The sequence below is a fragment of the Lytechinus pictus genome, chromosome 7 (assembly GCF_037042905.1).
Source record: "Lytechinus pictus isolate F3 Inbred chromosome 7, Lp3.0, whole genome shotgun sequence".
Lineage (NCBI taxonomy): Eukaryota > Metazoa > Echinodermata > Echinoidea > Temnopleuroida > Toxopneustidae > Lytechinus > Lytechinus pictus.
This window is the reverse complement of record NC_087251.1, coordinates 15,785,098-15,805,335: the sequence shown is the minus strand read 5'-3', so window position 1 is coordinate 15,805,335 and position 20,238 is coordinate 15,785,098. Positions and strand designations below refer to the sequence as shown.

Here is a 20,238-nt window from a genome sequence, read left to right as displayed (position 1 = left end):
GAAGAATTATTTCTCTAAGCTTATCAAAGCTATCTGCATGGAGTGACGAACTCCATCTATCAAACAACTGTTGTTTGCGCCTAGCAAACTCAAGATGAGTTTCGGTCTCATCTTTGCGTGTTTTCCGAAACTGTTGACGGTACGCCTCCGGTACAAGCTCATAAGCACGCAACACTGCCGCTTTTACAACGTCATAACGACCCGCATCATCAACTGACAAAGCTGAATAAGCATCTCGAGCTTTACCCTTCAACTGAGATTGTAACAAGTGTGACCATTTTTCTTGCGGCCAACTCAAACTAACAGCTACCTTTTCAAAGTGAAGGAAATATTTCTCTATCTCCTCCCCCTCCTGAAAAACGGGAACCATTCGAACATGTTTCGCAACATCAAAATCAGACTTTACTTGCCTAATTTCTTCTCTTTCTCTAGCATTCTCATGCTCCCTTCTCAAAACTACTTGTTCTCGTTCAAGCTCAACTTTCGCTATCTCTAGTTCCAACTCTTTCAAACGCAATTTATCTGTCAAGTCCACATTCACAGACTCAATCGGAACCTTAGATAAATCTTCAAGTGGCAGAACATCTTCCTCTTCCACTAACCACTGAATTACAGCTTTCAGAATTTCTAATTTACGCCAAGTATTCCTTACCTCAGCAACCTGGTAATGATGAGCAATCTCCAAGAGATGAACCTTCTTCAGAACCAGCAACTTCTCAACACTGGGAGAATCAACGAAATCATCCAAAGAAAATTCCGCCATGGTCAACAAAAGACCCCTAATCTTTAACGCTGAAAAGACTAGAAACAGCTAAAGAAAACCTTTAATTCTTAGCCAAGACAATAACCAATACGGTTATCACAGTTGAAAATTATATCAACCACAGAAAAAAATGCCAACCTGACCTGGCTGACCCTGTAGATATGACCTCAACCTACAGAAACGGTAACCTGACTCGGTCACCCCAGTTGAAAATTTTTCCAACCACACTGTCAACTTGACTCCAGTCGACACTGTCAGTTTCCATCAACCGACACAGCAACCCTTAAAAAATGGTTAACCAGTTGAAATATCATCAACCCAAATTTCATTCAACTCTACGTGAACAAAACACATCGCACAGCGAGACACACTGAAATACACGGAATTGCTTAAGGGACAAACGGCACGCCATACTCAACCTTGTGCGCGGCCACACAGCGTCATACACAACACACTGACAGCGATATCCACACACTGGCATTACATCTACGTGTACACACACCCATGCAAATGTCTAATGACAATCCTCACGTTGAATACGATTGCGCACTCTTCGAATACGTTCATGCGACTTTGTCGCGCCGGCGCTAGCATTATACGGTATACGGTACTTCGATATAACTTACGCCGAGAGTTCTGGGTCGACTCTCACCAAGCCCCCACTGTTAGGCGGAGGATTGATTCACGGACAAGCCCCCACTGTTACGTTTGCTGGTCCTGACAAGCTCTTATTGTTACCTGTCCTGGACAAACTCCAACGTAAACCTCCTGAATCTCCATTCAGACACTCCTGAATTAGCAAACAAGCCACGCCGTGTCAAATCGTTTAAAAACAGTTTATTTACAAAATGTACACATGACGATTCAGATTCACAAGTCCGTTGTTCACATAGCGATCTCCTTTTTCTAGTCTGTCCTCCAGACTTACGTGTATTATTAACTCGTCACATATGTGTGTGTGTGTGTATACTTCATATCTGCTATTATAAATACTGTAAAATAAAGAAGAAGAATACATCATGTTATGAGTGTCTGTGTGAGAGAGGGTGTGTGTAGCACTATCTATACAGTCATTAAAGTAACCCCCTCCGCCCCCTCCCACATTTTGCATAGCCTTCCATTTTTAAAACCGTTCCACGGCCTCTGAAAAAAAGGGGGAAACATCACATACTCATCTACACTTCATCACACACTCTATGTCCACTCCCCCAAATCCCCGAAATATAATCAAAATAAAACGCACGGCCGTTTGAAGGATAAATCATTGTGTCGTTTTCTTCAAACAATGGCCCAGAATCTCACTGTCCAGAAATACCATTGATATTGAATCTTGAGATATTCAGATCGGTTTTATAAGACTATCAGTGGCGTAACAGGCGGGGGGCAAGCTGCCCCCCTGGCGGATTTCACCGGGAAAATAAAACAAAAAAACGGGAAAAAGAAAAGGGAGGGAGAAAGAAAGGGAAAGGAGAAGGAAAGGGGAAAAGGAGGAAAAGGAAAGGGAAAGTGAAAAGAATACGAAGCGAAAAAGGAAAAAGGAAAAGGAAGAAAAGCGGGAAAAGGAACGATAGAGAACATTTGAGAAAGAACAAATCATTCCGAAATAGGCCTATGTAATGCAATAGCATGATAGGAAATAAATCAAAAGATGACAAAATGGCAAACAATAGCGGGAAATGAAGGTAGAATGGAATTAGACAAAAGCTCAATTGGAAAACAAAGAAAAGGGACAAGAAAAAAAAATAAATAACACGACCGGGCTGCCGAGGATTGAAAATAAAGAGCGGAAGGAAAGATGGACTGCATACAAAATTGTGCTATAAGCTTGCTAAATTTTATGCAAATAAGCTACCGGGGCTTCGCCCCATCGACCCCACGCAGTTGGGGTTCTTCATCTATAACTTTTAAATGGCTCTACTCACTAGCGTACCTACGGGGGGGGCACTCTGCCCCCCCCCCTGACGAGCCACAACCCATACAAAAGACATATACCTGCCCCCCTGACGAGCTTGAAGACCTTTATTGCCCCCCCCCCCCCCCTGATGAGCTTGAAGAAGACCTTTTTTTTTTTTTTTTTTTTTTTTTTTTTTTTTTTGCTTGTCAATTTTTTTTCTGGTACGAAAACAAAATTTTTTTTATTGAAGACCTTTTTTTTTTTTTTTTTTTTTTTGCTTGTCAAATTTTTGGGCGGCCGATTTTGCCCCCCCTGTAGAAAATCCTAGGTACGCCACTGGCTCTACTGTATAACGCCCCCCTGTAGGGACCCTTCATACATTAAGCTTTACGTTCAATCAGTGGCGTACAGGCAATGGCGCCCCCCACCTCAAATTTAGGGGGGACAGGTCCCCCCGCTTCCGCCACCTATGCGTACAGGCGGGGGGTCTTGGTTCCACACTCAAGAGGAAATAAAAGAAATTATAGGAGACAACGTATAATGAAATGAATGGAAACAATGACATGTTATTTGCTTAATATAATGGAAAAAATCTATCACAGAGTTTAATTTCATTAGGCACGTTTTTTCCACATTGCTATGTTTTGCCCCCTAAAAATATTTGGTTCAACTGGGTTGAATAAATGTGTTATGTAAAAGCTATATTCTGTACATACCCGCAATTTGATTAAATATAGCGGCAATCTGCGAGGTTTAAATGACTGTGATATCAAGAAGTTCCGGGGGCTCCGCCCCGGACCCTAACCCCATAGCACTGCCGTATATGAATATGAAAGGGTTGGGCCATGGTCCTCAAAACTTCTACAACCAAGAAAAAAAGGAAGAAAGAAAAGCAAAGGAAAAATGTAGGATATGATTTTATTTACTAAATATAATTTCAAAAAATATCTCAAAGTTAGATTCTCATGAAAAGGTGATTTTTTTCTCGCTCGCTTCGCTCGCTCGGGACTTATATTCGGCAGCTTTTTAGCACATGCGTCATACTGCGCCCCTCGGTTTTTTTTACTCTATCACGCTACGGCCACAAATAATCCTGTTCACAGTGGCGTACAGACCACCAAAAAATGAATGGAAAAAGAGAAAAGTGAAATATATTATTTTCTGGATATCATGTCAAAATCTATCACAAAATTGGATTTTTGTATTAAAATGTCCAAGATTTTGCTCGCTTCGCTCGCTCGCAACATTTTTTTTAAAGATAAATTCTGCCCGATACGTGATATCTGGCCCTCTCAAAATCGTCGCCTTATTACACCATTACGCCTGTTCATACCGTAATATGACCAGGAAATAATTGGCTCTTGCCCTCCCAAACCCCCCCCCCCCCAATGCCACCGACCCCTGTTACGCCGCTGAAGACTATATTCCAATATTCTACATCATTCTAAAATAAGCACTTTGCATATCTAAATTGAAAATCCAAACAGCTTACACAAGATCTGAAATTAAATGGCTATCAAATTAATGGCTAGATTTTATATTATTATATTTCATTCAACATTATTTCCCAGTCAGTGTTTAAGATTTGTTTTGAAAATAAAGTATCGGAATCATAAATTGTATAACCACTAACAGTGATAACTATTCTATTTACAATTTTATTTTATTATTTTTCATTTAAACTCATAACTATGATAAATGTACATTCCCAGGGACCATATATAGAGCAAGGGTCCTATAATTGAATATAATCTCATGTTCAGAGCACTCCTCACGCGCGTGCATGAGGAAATATGATTTTGATATTTAGGAACGTGTGCAAAAATTATCCTTCACATCAGGACTCATCAGAGATAAGACATATTCACAAGTGTTCTTTTTATATCGATACATCTTAAAAATATCGAATGAATCAAACGCCTTTCTCAGATAAAATTATAGTCACCCAACGCTATATATACCCACAGATGACATTTGGATCACAAACTGTAAGCACCTCGGTCAAGTTGCATTCAGTCGACTCCTGATTCCTGAACTCCATAATCATGGGGGTTGTTCAATTGCTCAGATTCGCTTTCGTGGTAGTTATCACGTGCCAATTTGGCGCCCACGGCAAGGTTCGATACGATGGGTAAGGAGAAAATTAATTGTCCTCTTGATCGGGTTCACCACTATCATCTCCATCAGTGCCACCAATCTCTGACATCATCATTTCACTGCTTATTCAACATTTACCTTAATTCATCATCGTTATTATGACCACCAATATCACCAAAACGCATGTCGCTATCATCAGTATCAACCATCACCACCGCAATTATCATCATCTCTCTCCTGTCCATCTAAATCACCATCATCTCGACATCATCGCCGACATCGCCATTAACGAGTGTCCCAATTCGAGGATGAAAACCAAATCAAGTGAAGAGTATAACTATTATACTCTATTTCAATGTCTTTTACCATGTCTTTCCAGCTACAAGGTATTTCGCATTACTCCTCGGACCCAAGATGAATTAAAATGGATGCAAGGTGTGGCCGACAGATGGGAAACGGTAAGGATGAATAGAATATATTTTCACTTGTGTCGATGTTTTTATTTTCATTATAATGATCTTATTCCGCTTTAGTACTTGATTTTCTTTGTCTTTTTTTTTTAATGTATTCTATTCACCTTCCTATTATCTCATCTTAACCTACATTATTTTGCTTTATTTTTTTCTTCCCTATTGATTTTTCTTCTTGCTTTCAACACGTATTAATCTGTAGTTTGCTTCTCTCTTTTTGTCACATATTTTCTTTTTTGACCACCCTCTACCCCCCCCCCCCCCTCTTCGTTTTATCCTTATTTGCTCTTGTTCTTCTCTTCTTCTCTTCTTATATAGCTTGATTTCTGGAAGCACCCAACGAAAGTTGGACGACCTGTCGATGTCATGGTTTCCCCCGCACAACAACTGGACTTCGTTAGGTCAGCCAGCCGTCCTGGACTGGAGATCACAACCTGGGTAACACATTAACCATTACTTGGAGGAAAATCATTGAAATGTATCACTAATGACGAGGGGATGGAGAAACCCTCTTTTTGCAACAAAATAATAATAATTAATCATTTTAAAGGAGCCTTTCATACAAATTGTCTATGGCATTGAACAATTCGGTAATAACTTTTCAAAAAGTTTGGAATAATTCCGAAAGTTTTTTCAAAATTTTCCATCAACTTTTTGTTATATGATGATAAGACATAGCTCATATATTCATTTACGTAATGAATACTTTATTCAATACTTAAATCAAGACATATTTTGGGGATAAGATTAGTAGATTAAGGAAAAGAAAAATTGGTTAATCATTTCATAATCCCTGTGAAGTATTTGGTTTTCAATGGTGGAAAAAAAATCAAACATAGATTTGAATAAATTTAAACGTAATTTTGAAGAAGATGAATTTGAAGAAAGAAAATTGGCATTAATAGAAAAAAATATCCCCTTCACTTAGGAAAATAGGAATGTTGGGAGGAGTTTAGGGAGAGCAAGATGTGCAATAAAAAATAATAATAACAATAAATATAAAAAAATACATGAATGCTAAATTATGTGTGTATATGTATAAGTGTATGTATGTATATATTTCATTTCATGTATGCATATATTTCATAAATATTTGTACACATATATTTCATTCTTACCATTTAGAGAGAAAGAAAAAAGGCTCTGCGCTCCTCACGAGTATAACGAGAATGTTGCGACGGTGAAGGGCATGGGAGGGGGTATGGGGAAGGGTAGAGGGCAGGGGGCACAAACATACCATGTGGTTGGGAGGGGCTTTGTGTTTTGCTTCTGTGTTTTGTTGTGGGTTTTTTATGTTTGCTTCTTTGCTATTTTTTAGCTTTGTTTTAGATACAATCATTAAAATTAAACTGCCAAGATTATGTTTTATATACTTTCATTTAGATTATGAATAAGGGTTAAAGTTTTGTTTTTGCTTGCCAGGCTTGTATATTTTACCCTAGTAGAATAAAGTTAGATTATTTATGAACTAATTATTATATAGTATATCATTAGAATTGATTTATATGTTTATACATGAGGAAGTTATAATTTAGTTTTTCAAAAAGGAAAAGAAAAAGAAAAAAGCAAGCAAGATTTTGATTTATAGAGGAGGGGTCAAGGTTCGAGGGGATGATGAACGTACTCCACCTTTAATTTTCATCTTTGTTTCTCTCATTTAGATTTTTATGAATTTCAATCTGTATTAGAGACAAGTTGCAATGTTCTTCATTATCATTATAATGTTATACTTTTTCATTCTCAATGACCGTTAAACGGTTGTATAATTATGTGATACTTGTGTTAGTGATTGTATAATTTGCAGGGGTGTGAGAGTTCAGCTTTTTAGCTGATTTCAGTTTTGTTTTGTTTTTCAGCTTGATTTCAGCTTATTATTGGCTTATCTCTGTACAAAAAGTATGGTAGCTCTTTCTATTTCAGACTTTTTAACACCCTTCACCTTTTTTCAGATCTTTTAATTTGTGACCACTCACACCCGTGAATTTGCTTATGAGATTTATATTGTTATTGTATATTTGATTTGAGAAAAGACAATAAAAAACATGTTATAAAACAAAAATACAAAAAAGGTATAACAGGAAACTTTATGTTTATCAACTGCAACGCTCTCACATGTTATTGGTTTCTTATTCACTACATTTCTCCTTCTCACTAACTGGTACGTACAGATTGTTTTGGTCAAGCAGCTGGATGTCTTGACCGAAGTATTATACAAAAAGAGTGATTAATTAATTTGATTAATTTTCCGTTTACTATCGATTACATTTTTCAGTAAATCTTAGCAACTCTCAAAATACCTTCCAGCAACTTTCAATAATTCGAATTTCCAACAATTTTCAGCTTCCATCATACACTTTCACTATATTGCTTTCGATAGCTTTCCACTATATTCGGTAACTGTCAACGCCTTTCAGTAACTTTTTTTTTAATGAATTTGATAACTAATCAGTAACTTTGAACTACTTTCCAACGATTTGCAGCAAATTTTCATAAAACGTTTATTACTTTCGGATATTTTTTTTTACAAACTTTCAACTATAATTTGTAGCAATATTCAATTGGATTTGCAATGACTTCCTTTCTGCATTGGTATATCATTCAAACTTTCCTCTAGATCTCTAATGTCCAAGATATGATTGACCGAGAGGCCGCTGAGATGATCAATTCTAAGAACGAAGTTAATGCTGCCAACTTCGATTACAACAAATACAACACTTATGAAAAGGTAATAATACACACCGAACCCTTGACGAATGGGAGGGAGATATCGGCCAGTTTTTGTATTGTTGCTTAGTGATGGGTCCGTGAGGGAGGGAGCTAGGGGCGTATGCTCTCATCCATTGTATATTTTGATTTTCAAATATTTTTTGCAATGAAACAGAGAAAATAGATTATCTGTATTTATTGACTTGCCATGAACTTTCATTTTCCATCATTCAGTTTTACATTAGCAGTTCCTTCTCTGTTTTTCTGCATGTTTTTATATGTGTTGTCACGAGCGCCGAAAAGCAGACCTCGGTTTTAACTCAAGAAGCTACTATTATCATCATCTGCATTATGATTATCATTTACATATCATTATATGTTTTCTTCTTTAGATCTTTGCCTGGATGAATGACTTCTCTTCCTCTCATTCTGGTGTCAGTATGGTTCAGGTCACAACCACATACGAAGGGGAACGAGTCTACGGACTCAGGGTATGTTTTGTATTTGACGAGGGCGTTCATTGTTGGGGTTATTATCATGATGTTAATATCAATAATGATGATTATGACTATTATGTTGTTAATAACGTCCTTAAACGATTGGAGTAATTATTAATAATAAAACTATTTATGAAAAAAAAAGAAAAGGGAGGAGGAGAAGAAGAAGGTTGATGCGGAGAAAATGAAAGAAGAGAAGCAGAAGAAGTTGAATTTGAATTTGAAGTTTGTGAAACAACGGGCTATTTTGAAGGTCAAGTCCACCCCAGATAAATTTTAATAAATAGAGAAAAATTTCATCAAAATCTGATGTAAAATAAGAAAGTTATGACATAAAGTTTCGCTTATTTTTCACAAAGCAGTGATATACATAACTCAGTGATATGCAAATGAGAGAGTTGATGATGTCTCTCACCCACTTCTTTTGTTTTTATTGTCTGACTTAAACAATATTTCGTTTTTTACAGATTTTGACAATAAGGACCAACCATAAAGTATTAAAGCAATGCTAATTCCACATATTCAGGGAGGATTTAATCATTGTTTCACTTGACAATGAGGAGAAAATTAGAAGATTTCATATTTCATATAATAAAATACAAAAGGAATAGTGAGTGGATGACGTCATCAGTCTCCTCATTTGCATACCGACCAGGATGTGTATATAACCGTTTTGTGAAATTAAGCGAAGCTTTAAAATGTCATAACTTTCTTATTTTACATCCGATTTTGATGAAATTTTCAGTGTTAGCTTGTTTGATTTTTCTCTTTTTATTCAAATCAACTTTTTGTTGGGGTAGAATTTTTCTTTAAAACAAGTGTGGTTAGTATCATCATAAAAAAATATTCAAGAGGGGAAGAATTATAAAAAAATTAGGCAAGCAGTTTTTTCTATCGGGCAAGCAAATTTTTTCATCACTTGCCCTTTTTTTAGAGGCCTGACTTTAATATTTCCGATCATATGGCATCCCTTCTAGTTTATCCATTTACAAGAGTTAGTACATTATAGGTTATTGCTGCCTGCATTATTTATATTGTCAAACAGATCGCCAAGTCACCGTCCGCCACGAACGTAGCATACATCCAGGGAGGTATCCATGCCCGAGAATGGGTTAGCCCAGCTACAGTCATTAATCTCATCAATATGGTATGTGCTTTCTGTAGATCTTACCCCCCCCCCCACACACACACCCACATAAATTATGGTAGTGATGATGATGATGATGATGATGATGATGATAATGATGATGATGATGATGAAGATGATGACGATGATGATTATGATGATGATGATGACGACGACGACGATGATGATGATGATGATGATTTGCCCACGTGAGCCATTGAGCTAAAATTGTCACTTTGTCTTCAAGTAGGCCAATATTCTCTAATCTAGTATAATACCCAAGTTCTTTGCAAGAAGATGGAAGGGTCCATATAACTCGGTGGGGGATTCGAACCTATACCATCAAGTTCGTGAGGCGGGCGCTCTGCATTGTCCGTGTCTGCGTCTCTACCTTTCTCTCTTTCTCCCGTATAAATGTGGAATGCAAAAAGTTTTCGTTCGTTTATCCTTTAAAGAAATATTACTGTTCCCCGCCCCATGTAGTATATACTCCCATGAGTTTGCTTGTCAATTTTTTGTTTGTGGTCAACATTTCATTCAGCTTGAACCCCCCCCCCCCCCTTTCAAATATCCTGCGTACGCTACTGGTGAGGAACACCCCCCTTCTTCAATGATGAAAACTACTAATCATGATACTTTACTGTAGGGTCGGAAAACTCATGGTTTCTCTCCCCCTCCCCACCCCCCCCCTCTCTCTCTCTCTCTCTCTCTCTTTAGAAGTGACAAATAAATTATTGCTGTTCATGTTAATATTTTATTAATTGCCTTTCGATGGGTACCTTCGCCAGTTCATTCTACTTTTTATGAATAAAATGGCTGATATCAAAGCAGGCTCTCTCTATGACAACACTCTTGGCTTTTCTCTCTATTATGTCATTCATCGACAGGTTAAGGGTTAGACATAATATCGAATTTTATGTCACATAGCGTTCAAATAAATCAGTGAACATATTGAATTAGGGGAAATACATGTTTGCATAACTTATTACATTTTTACTCATTATTACTCTTTAACATCTATTTTATTGCTTTATTTCTCACATTCTCGAACTATTTGATTTCCCTCCCCTCTACCTTATACCTTTTTTTCTCTGTCAGTTCGTATCAAACTACGGCAGTGATGATACTGTTACCAGCATGTTAGATAACTTTGTTTGGATCATGGTCCCAGTATATAACATCGATGGATATAAATTCAGCCGCATTGTAAGTATGAGCAGAATCATTATTCAAACTGCTTTTATACAAATTATCGAATATAAAATTACGCTTACATACAGTAGAGTGGTAGACATAAAGGAAATAGCGGACGAACGAATCATCCCCCAACAAAATACAAAAGAACAAGTGGGGATATGACATCATCAGCCTACCTAACATGGCCTAATGAATATTCATAAAGACATGCCAAGAACTGTTTCTCCGGAATAATGCAAATAATGCAAAACTTCGCTATTTGTTATCCGATTTTGATCACATTTTCAGCATTTTGCTTTGTGAATTTTACTCTGTTTATTGAGATAGAAATATCTTCAGCCTGGACCATCCCTTTAAAGAAACACAGGGAAAGTTAGGACAGCAATATTTCCCACACAATTTACAATTTCATCCGTTTATAGGAGACTTTAAATAACATTGATTCCATTACAATCTATTAAATATTTCAAATATGTATTTTGTTCAAAATTTAGCATGTTGCATCATTTGATTTCCGATATAATCTTTAAAGGAGAATGAAACCCGTGAAACCAGCTGAATCCATATCGAAGAGAAAAATCAAAGAAACATATTGTTGAAAGTTTGAGGAAGATTGAATGAATAATAAGAAAGTTATGAGCATTTGAATGTCGAGATCACTAATGCCATGTAGATCCTCCCATTGGCAATGCGACCAAGATCTGTGATGTCACACACGTACAACTCCCTCATTACTTTAGTACTTATTTCACTTATATTCTCACTTTTATAGAGTCTATCACAAGGTGAGGTGTTCTCTTTATGAGAGGACAAGTACAGAGGTTTCACAACATTATATCATTGATGAATCATTTATCATATGATAAGAATGAGCAAAAAGAGATGTTTTGGGGTATATTTTCAGTGTCCAAAAGGGGAGAGTTGTTCATCTGTGACATCATAGATCTTGGTTGCATTGCCAATATGAGGATCTCCATAGCATTAGTGATCTCGACATTCAAATGCTCATAACTCTTCTATTGCTAGTCCTATTTTACTCAAACTTTTGTTGATCTTATTCTTTGATTTTTCTGCTTTCACAAAAGCTAACTTGCTCCAAGAGTTTCATTCTCCTTTAAGATTATTCCAAATATTTCCTTTCTACAATATGGTCCTTTTGATTAACATCTTTGCGCCATTACTACGCGGCTTTGGGAAGTTTATTATGGCCGTGATGGCCTATAATCATTTTATAAAGCACCCTTAATCCCGATAAGCATGATCCTTTTGTTTCATTATTGTCTCACCTTTAGCCAGTGAGCAAATGAGTTTTAATTTACCAATTAAAGGCTGTTAAATACTTATTTACCCTTTATAAGTTTTTCTTTTCTTCTAAAGTTTAATTTATTGATAATTCACCTTTATCCTCTGAAATGTATGCACATAATTTTAAACTACTGAAGCAACTTTTTCAAGGCTTGCTCACAGCACCCACTCGCTGCATTTCTCCAATAATTACACACCCGCCTTTGAAAGACGATTTTGGTAATCATTCTGTCTTCTAACTATTAAACATTTGCATTTATATTAACTGTAATTCCATGAATTCATTACTTTATATCCCAACAAATCCATTACAATATAGTCTTCGAAAAAAAAATCGTAATAGACTTGAACTTAAAGATTGTAATGTATATATATATATATAGATATATATATTTGTGTGTGTGTGTGTGTGAAGAGTAGAGTAGAATCAAGGATGAAGCAAAGTATACACTATGTTGTAAAGCTTTTGGCCCTGACCTTAAAGTGAAAATAAAACTGAAGAAGGCCAGGGCCGAAAGCTTTACAACATAGTGCATACATCAGTGTACATTGCTTCATCCTTGATTCTACTCTACTCTTCACATATATTATAAACAATGATCAAAGCGATTGGTATTATATTCACGCCTCACACACACACATACAAACATATATAGATATATATATATATTCAAATTTAAACAAGAAAATCAGCACTCGTAGTGCAGTCACTTTACACTTTACAAGCACTGTAAGTGCTAAATTAGCACTTCATTTTTTACAGTGTACATATATATATATATATATATATATATATATTACTTATGTATGCATTGCCCGAGATATGATAATTACACAACATTTGAAAGATTTTTTTGACATCATTTTGTCTTTCAACTACTGAACATTTTGCTTGTTTGCTTCGCTCGCTCGCATATTGATATTAGCTGTAAAGTCGTGATAGGCCTTTAACTGAAAGATGGTAGTTTAATTTACACATTTACAGTATATACCTGCGTATACATTGCCCGTGGTGTGATAATTATCTTGAAAAGGGTTTGGGCAGCATTTTGTCTTCCAATTATTGAAAATTTACTCGCTCACTTCGCTCGCTTGCATATTGATGTTAACTGTAAAAATCGTGATAGGCCTTTAACTGAAAGATGTACCGTAAGTATAGTTTACATATTTTTTTATTTACACTATACCTGCGTATACATTGCCTGTGATGTGATAATTAAGAAGTTTTGAAACACAATTTTGTCTTCCATTTACTGAAAATTTACTCGGTCGATCGCATATTGTTATTAACTGCAATTCATTACTAAATCACAACAAATCAATCCAATGCGGCAGTGCGCGCTAACAACCTTTGTGCGGGAAGGCGACGATTATTATAGCCATTGAAAAAATCGTCACAGGCCTTTAACAGAAAGATGGTATTATTATGTACGCTGCTATATACTCCCGTATAGTCTACATAGCCCTTGGTATGGGGGTATCCCAATTTTTTTGAATTTTCAGGTCAGTATTGCTATCACCCCCCCCCCCACTGCTCGGACCGGATTTCCGCCAGTGAATCATAACGTCAGAATATTTGTATAGTGAAAATATTCAAATTTTTTTCAATTCAATTCAAATAAACATTTACTTTCTTCCATTTCAAAAATTTCTACATTTTTCGTAAACATAAATTCATACAAAAATCAGTTTGTTATGAAAAATATAAATATGTAAATGTATGTATAAATATGTACATGTATATCGAGGTTTGACGTCACGCAACATCACATTTAAAATATATTTGGTCACATGATGCTATTTGAAGCAATTACTTTACAGGATTTAATCTATGTAGGATATATTCTTTTTATATTTCTTTTTTTTTTCGTTGACAAGGAGGATCGTATGTGGCGCAAGAACCGCAACCCTAACACAGGAGGCTGCGCTGGAGTCGATCTCAACCGTAACTATGACTACGAATGGGGAGGTTGGTAAAGTTTTGAAACATCTGAATTAATCTAAAATGAATGAATAATAAATTTCATATTCTAAAGTTGAATTAAAGATACCAAAAGTCTTACCAACTTTTAATACCAACATTTTAGAGTGTTAGTTTTACACTTTTTTTCAGAGTTTTGTTGAAATATAGTTCTTTATAAAAAAAAAATTTTGCCGTGTGTGTAATCAACTGTAAATCCGCACACCCCCCCCCCCCTCTCCCCCTCTCTCTTTCTCTTTCTTTCTTTATCCCTCGCTTTCTCACCTCTCCTGTACTTTAATGTCAATTTTTTTTTCAGTAGCCTGAAGATCTTTTTAAGTAGATGAATAATTTAAGTGAAATGGGGTAATTCCACACATTGTATTTGTTAAACCAACATAAGACCGCGAGTGTGGAGTTGTCATCATTCCTTCTGATGATTTTTAAGTTGAAATTGTGTTCTCTGCCCCCTTCTCTCTCTCTCTCTGTCTGACTCTCTCCCCCCCCCCCCCCCCTTCCCCTCTCTCTGTCTGACTCTCCCCCCCCCTTCCTCTCTCTCTCTCTCTCTCTCTCTCTCGAGCTCCACCCCTCTCTCCCATTCCTTTCTGATAACTATGTTTATCCATCTATATTTTTTGAACGTATAACACCCAAGGTGCGAGTAAATCCAAGTGTGCCCAGGACTACCAAGGGACAGAAGCGTTGAGTGAACCCGAAAACAGTGGCTCCAAGGCTTTCCTTCAGAGCTTTGGCTCAAACCTCAAGCTTTTCATCGATTTCCATTCCTACGGTCAGTACTGGCTCTACCCTTGGGGCTACACTAGATTTGACGTCGCTCATCCAGACAAAGACGAACAGGTACAGCTGCAGCATCAGGCACACCGACGCGAAACCAACTCCAGATCGATAAAGCTATTACGTTATTACACACCATCGGTTGGGTTGGTTTCGGTTCCGTTGGTGTAACCATGGACCTATTCGTAATAGGTCCATGGTGTAACTGTAGCATTCGAGATACTTCAAAGAGCAATTCTTTCGAAAGACTGCAGAAATGTCAAACCAAATTGATTTCTCAGCCATCCGTTATCTCACTGGCTAATTTTATTTCAGAAGAATTATGTAAACAAATTATCCTAACTACAATAGCGACTTCTATTACATTTGAACGAGACATTGCAAACCTTCTTGGTTCATCCTACGGAGTCCCCAAGGTGACATGTCATTTGTTTTTCTTTCTTCATAATGCGTTCGCTTGACTCACCATGTTGTTGTAGGTTCATGGACTTACTAACTCGTTCCCTGACCTACTATCTGGTATTTTGTAGCCTATAATCTAGGCGGAGGCTGCAGTTATTGCCTTTGCTGTTATGCTGAACGCAAGCAATACATCTGATGTGGCAAAAACTGCTGTTTCAATATTTTTTGTACCAACTACATAATTATAGATTTGAATAACAATAAAACGACTGTTTTCGACTCACCGTATGGCCGTCGCAGAGCAAACGTGACCGAGGTAATTCACTCGACTTGAAGGGATGCTCCAGGCTGAAATTAATATGATTTAGATAAATACAGAAAATCAGACAAACAAAACACTGAAAATTGATCAAAATCGGACTAAGAATATCAAAGTTGTGGTATTTTAAACAATTGCATTGTTCCGGTGAAACAGGCATGTCTTCATGAATACTCATTGAGCAACTTGATGATGTCATATCTCCACTTGTCATTTTGTATTTCATTATATAAAATTAGGTTTATTCAATTTTTTTTCTTCCAAGAACTGAAAAAAATTGGTTTGACAACTGATTTAGTGCATTAGATATTAATTGCAGCAACTTATTTCATTATAAAGGAGACACATTATTCACACATGTACGAAAAAAAATGAAACAATTATGATTTCTTGTAATAAAATAAGAAAAAAAAAGTGGGGATGTGACATCATCAGCCCACATAATGAATATTCATGACGACTTGCATATAACTCATTGCTAAACTTTAAAATTCAATAACTTCGTTATTTGTTATCCGATTTTGATGAAATTTTCAGAATTTTGCTCTGTGAATTTTACTCTATATATTTAGATATAAATATTTTCAGCCCGGAGTATCCCTTTAACACTTGTATCCTCCAGAGTTCATGTGCTTCCTCGTTCCCACGACTTACAAACTTGTTCCCTCTGCTTACTTATAGCAAGTTATAAAGCATGACCCTGAACGTTAATGAAGATCTTTGGCGAATGAAAATACACCATACAGGACATTACAATTCATGTAGAGAGATAGAAACAGTCGAACATTATATTGTCAAATGCCCCATAGAAGGATCAATGCTCATCGAAGCAGACATCACCGATCCTAACGAAATTCATAAACTCCTAAATTCACAAGACCCTAATGTTAAAAATGCATTATTTCGTTTCGTTCTCAATTCAATTCAATTTAATTATTTTATTGTCATGTTCAATGATTAAAAACACAAAAATTGTCCTCAGACTCTTCTTAACAAAAAGAAAAAAAAAAGGTAACGAGTTGGCGGTAATAGTCAAATAGGCCTATGACTGGTCGCCATTATACCCAACAAACAACAACAACGTTAATAAGTCGAGGGAATGAGTTTGTAAGTCGTGGGAACGACGACTGAAAATAACAACATCATGTCACCACAATGGGTTCTGTAGAATTCGCTATTGCACGTGAAACCAAAGACCAAACACGACGACCGATTGGTCGTAATGTGATGTTCTTGTTATTTCATTACTTCATCATGTTCATAGTGCTTGAGAACATCAGAATAACACTGGGTTCCATTTTGAGTATTTATTCCAAAATGTGGATTTGATTAATCTTATCATTTCAGAACGCACTCGCCATCAAAGTGGAGAATTCAATTAACTCAGTTCATAACAAAAATTATTTTGTTGGAGAATCAGGACCTGATATGTGTGAGTATTATCATAAATAGATTATTTGAAAAAAGTATGCCACTTGGTTACATTATATCTAAATGCATGAATCTATATATTCATCAGCAGTGTCATCTATAACAAGATCACCACCAGTCCACCACTACCATCATTATCATCCCCATCCTCTCGACATCATTTCACAACATCAACATGATGATATGACGGCAATAACACTTCGTTACCGGAATGAAGAAGCTCTATATGAAATATATTCTGGACTGGATTTGATTGATGTTGCCTGTGATGACAACGGTCATTGTTATGTATGATAATGATTACCTCATGATGATACTCACTCTGCTACTGATTATGCTGATGATGGCAATTATCATCTTCAGGATATCATCACCACCACTTCACCATCATCACTAGGCTAATCATCCCATAATCATTTTTATCATCCCTTTTTTATGATAGAGACCGGCGCATTACAAATGTCCATGTTATTATTATCATTATGATAATCGTTTAGAGCAGCACCTTGAAAAAAAAAACTGTTACTTTTATACTTCACTTCATGGGAACCGTTTTATCTCCATCTCAGACCCCGCAACGGGTGGAAGCGAGGACTTTGGCTACGGATCCCTAGGCGTGAAGTACTCCTATGTGGTGGAGCTTCGTGATGAGGGTACGTTCGGATTCGAGCTTCCAGAAAGGCAGATCCAGCCAACCGCTGAGGAGATCTACGCTGGTATGAAGACACTCGGTCAGCAGCTCGTCGCCGAGTACGCATAGAGACGACAACGAATGTGGATAAAAAGTTCATTGTTTTGTGTTTCTCGTTAAATGGGATGTTCCAAAATACGTAAAAATACTTAAAATATTGGATGTATCAATAAGCGACAGTGCGACGCTCAATCCAGAAATAAAATGGTTTATTATTGTGGAAGTAAAATAAAATACAGATCAACGATTTTAATCAAAATGACATGTAAGAATTTAAGATATTGGTGAAATGTTATGTTTGGTAAAAAGAAATTAAAGTAGAATTGCTTAAAACTTTCAAAGTAAAACTGTACCTACACATTTTGCGAACGTATAATTATGACTTTTGGGATAAGGTAAATTTGAAGATGGTATAGATTGCCTTGGGATAATAAAAACGAGAAAACATATGAAAACAATTCGTGTGATTCGTGTATAAAAACTTAATCGAGTTAATAAAAGAGAATGGATTGGAAAGATCGATATTGTATTGAATGAGAGTTCTACTGTGTGAGTAAACAAACTTGACACCTCACAAATCCCAATTTAAGTGGAAAATGTCATTAACACGTAAGTATTATATGTGGCCTGAAAGAGTATCTTCTCCCAAATAATTTGATACCATATTTATGTGGAATGTACTTTTTAAACTTTGATGTAAAGTTCGATTTGCGCCAAAGTAAGGCATAGCTGCAATGAGTGAATCTAGATACCAATCACTTGCGGATCCAGGGGGGCACAGCCGGCCCGTGCCCCCCCCCCCCCCCCCCCCCCCCTCTGAGAGGCACAATTTGAATTTATAATGTAAAAATACCGTTAAAACACAAGTGTGCTCCCTTCCCTCCATTTCAAATTGACTTTTTATTTTTTGCTTGTCAATTTTTTTTTCTCGGGAAAATGTGCCCCCCCCCCCTTTAGGAAAATCCTAGATCCGCCCCTGATACCAATAATGTCATAATCCTACATGAGTTAGTTAACATAATTGGAAATCCCTTTTCAATGAAATTTACTTGAGAAGTTTAAAAAGTGTTATTATGTCGATTATTGAAAATATGTTTTTGAATCGCTGCAAAGAATACCTCCTTATTATCCAAGCATTTTACCATCTATTTTAATTCGACAAATGAATTGGGGTATTGAGTAAAAGAGGTGGAAAAGAGACAAGCATAGATGAAAAGGAAAAATATATACATAATTATATTGACTGGTTGGTTGGGTCATTGATTGAGTAGCTGGTTGATTGATTGATTGATTGATTGGTCGATTGATTGATAAATTGATGGATGGATTGATTAGTTGGTTGGTTGACTAATTGATTGATTCTTTCTTTCTTTCATTCATTCATTCATCTTTTTTGTTAAATTGATTGATTCAATGATACAAATGATAATAATAATAACGGTATATTTACCCAGGGTAGCCACTTCAGTTCCGAAAACTGTTCTCCCAGCGGGCCCTGCATGCTATCATTATTACCCTGCTAAGCTAGGCTACCGATTCAGATGCACACAGCTTTTTGAGGAATTATTTCATGCCGGTACCCATTTTCCTCACCTGGGTTGAGTGCGGCACAATGACACAATGTCAAATGTGTATCATATTCTAGTGTCCCGTATTCTGTAGTCCGATTCCAAAATAATGTCCAATCTCAATCGTTCGACTCACATTTTTAATTATTGGATCTTCCTTAAACATAATTTATGTGGTAGTTTGGTCGCTATCATTATGGAGTTTTTGCAACTACAACGGCGACAGATTCAGAACACAGTAAGTGTATACCTGTTAAATAAACAAAGACAGCTGGGAGGTCTTTGTCGAAAATCGATGAACAGGAGCAGCAGTTTCTTCCTAAGTTTCGGAGCTGACGAAAAATTGCCAATATGTCGTTTGACCAGAACGAAACTGCTGTATTTATTCACCAATTTTCGACAAAGACTTCTTGGTTGCCCTTTGTCATAAAGAGTATTTTGACAATATATGTTCTTGAATGCGTCGTACGCCGTGGAAGCGATACCTTATTGGCGAATAAAAGAGAACTTCACCGTATGATTATATTGAATGTTTTGCGAACGCTAGCAACTGTTTGCGACAAGAAAACAGTATGTAGCAATGAAAAAACTGTTTACGAACTTTCTTGCAACGTTTCATGAACTTTTCAACCTTTTAGAACCCGAGCGAAATCTCGAAATCGCAACGTTCGCAAGCATTCGTCACTCAGAGAAACCGGTTAATAATAATAATAACGTTTTATTTACCCAGGGTAGCCACTTCGATCATAAGACTGCTCCTTCCAGCGGGCCCTGCATAACATAATTTGTTATTATTACCCTTCTCCAGTCTAAATGCTGAGCGCCAAGCAAGAAGGCAGAAGGTCCTATTTTAATAAGTCTTTGGTATGACTCGGCCGGGGATCGAACCCACGACCTTCCGTTCATGAGGCGGACGCTCTACCATTGAGCCACCATACCCGATTGAATCGTTACTGCAGAGTATGTGTTATTCAGTAGATTTCAGTTCGGTCATGCGTTTTTCATGCCAATTGTATC

At 36.7% G+C, this 20,238-nt stretch overlaps 1 protein-coding gene and 1 non-coding gene across 2 annotated transcripts; one reads left to right on the top strand and one right to left on the bottom strand.

Annotated features, from left to right (window-relative positions):
• The first annotated feature begins 4,491 nt into the window (after positions 1-4,491).
• Positions 4,492-19,804, top strand: LOC129265972 (carboxypeptidase B-like). Its single transcript, XM_054903868.2, has 11 exons — positions 4,492-4,788; positions 5,134-5,212; positions 5,543-5,662; positions 7,839-7,949; positions 8,323-8,421; positions 9,473-9,574; positions 10,652-10,759; positions 13,934-14,024; positions 14,671-14,873; positions 16,879-16,963; positions 17,532-19,804. The coding sequence occupies exons 1-11, from the start codon at positions 4,703-4,705 to the stop codon at positions 17,720-17,722; spliced, it is 1,275 nt and encodes a 424-aa protein (XP_054759843.2). The 5' UTR covers positions 4,492-4,702; the 3' UTR covers positions 17,723-19,804.
• A 279-nt stretch (positions 19,805-20,083) lies between these two features.
• On the bottom strand, positions 20,084-20,160 carry TRNAM-CAU (transfer RNA methionine (anticodon CAU)). Its single transcript has one exon. It is a non-coding gene; the product is annotated as a tRNA-Met (tRNA).
• Positions 20,161-20,238: the final 78 nt, after the last annotated feature.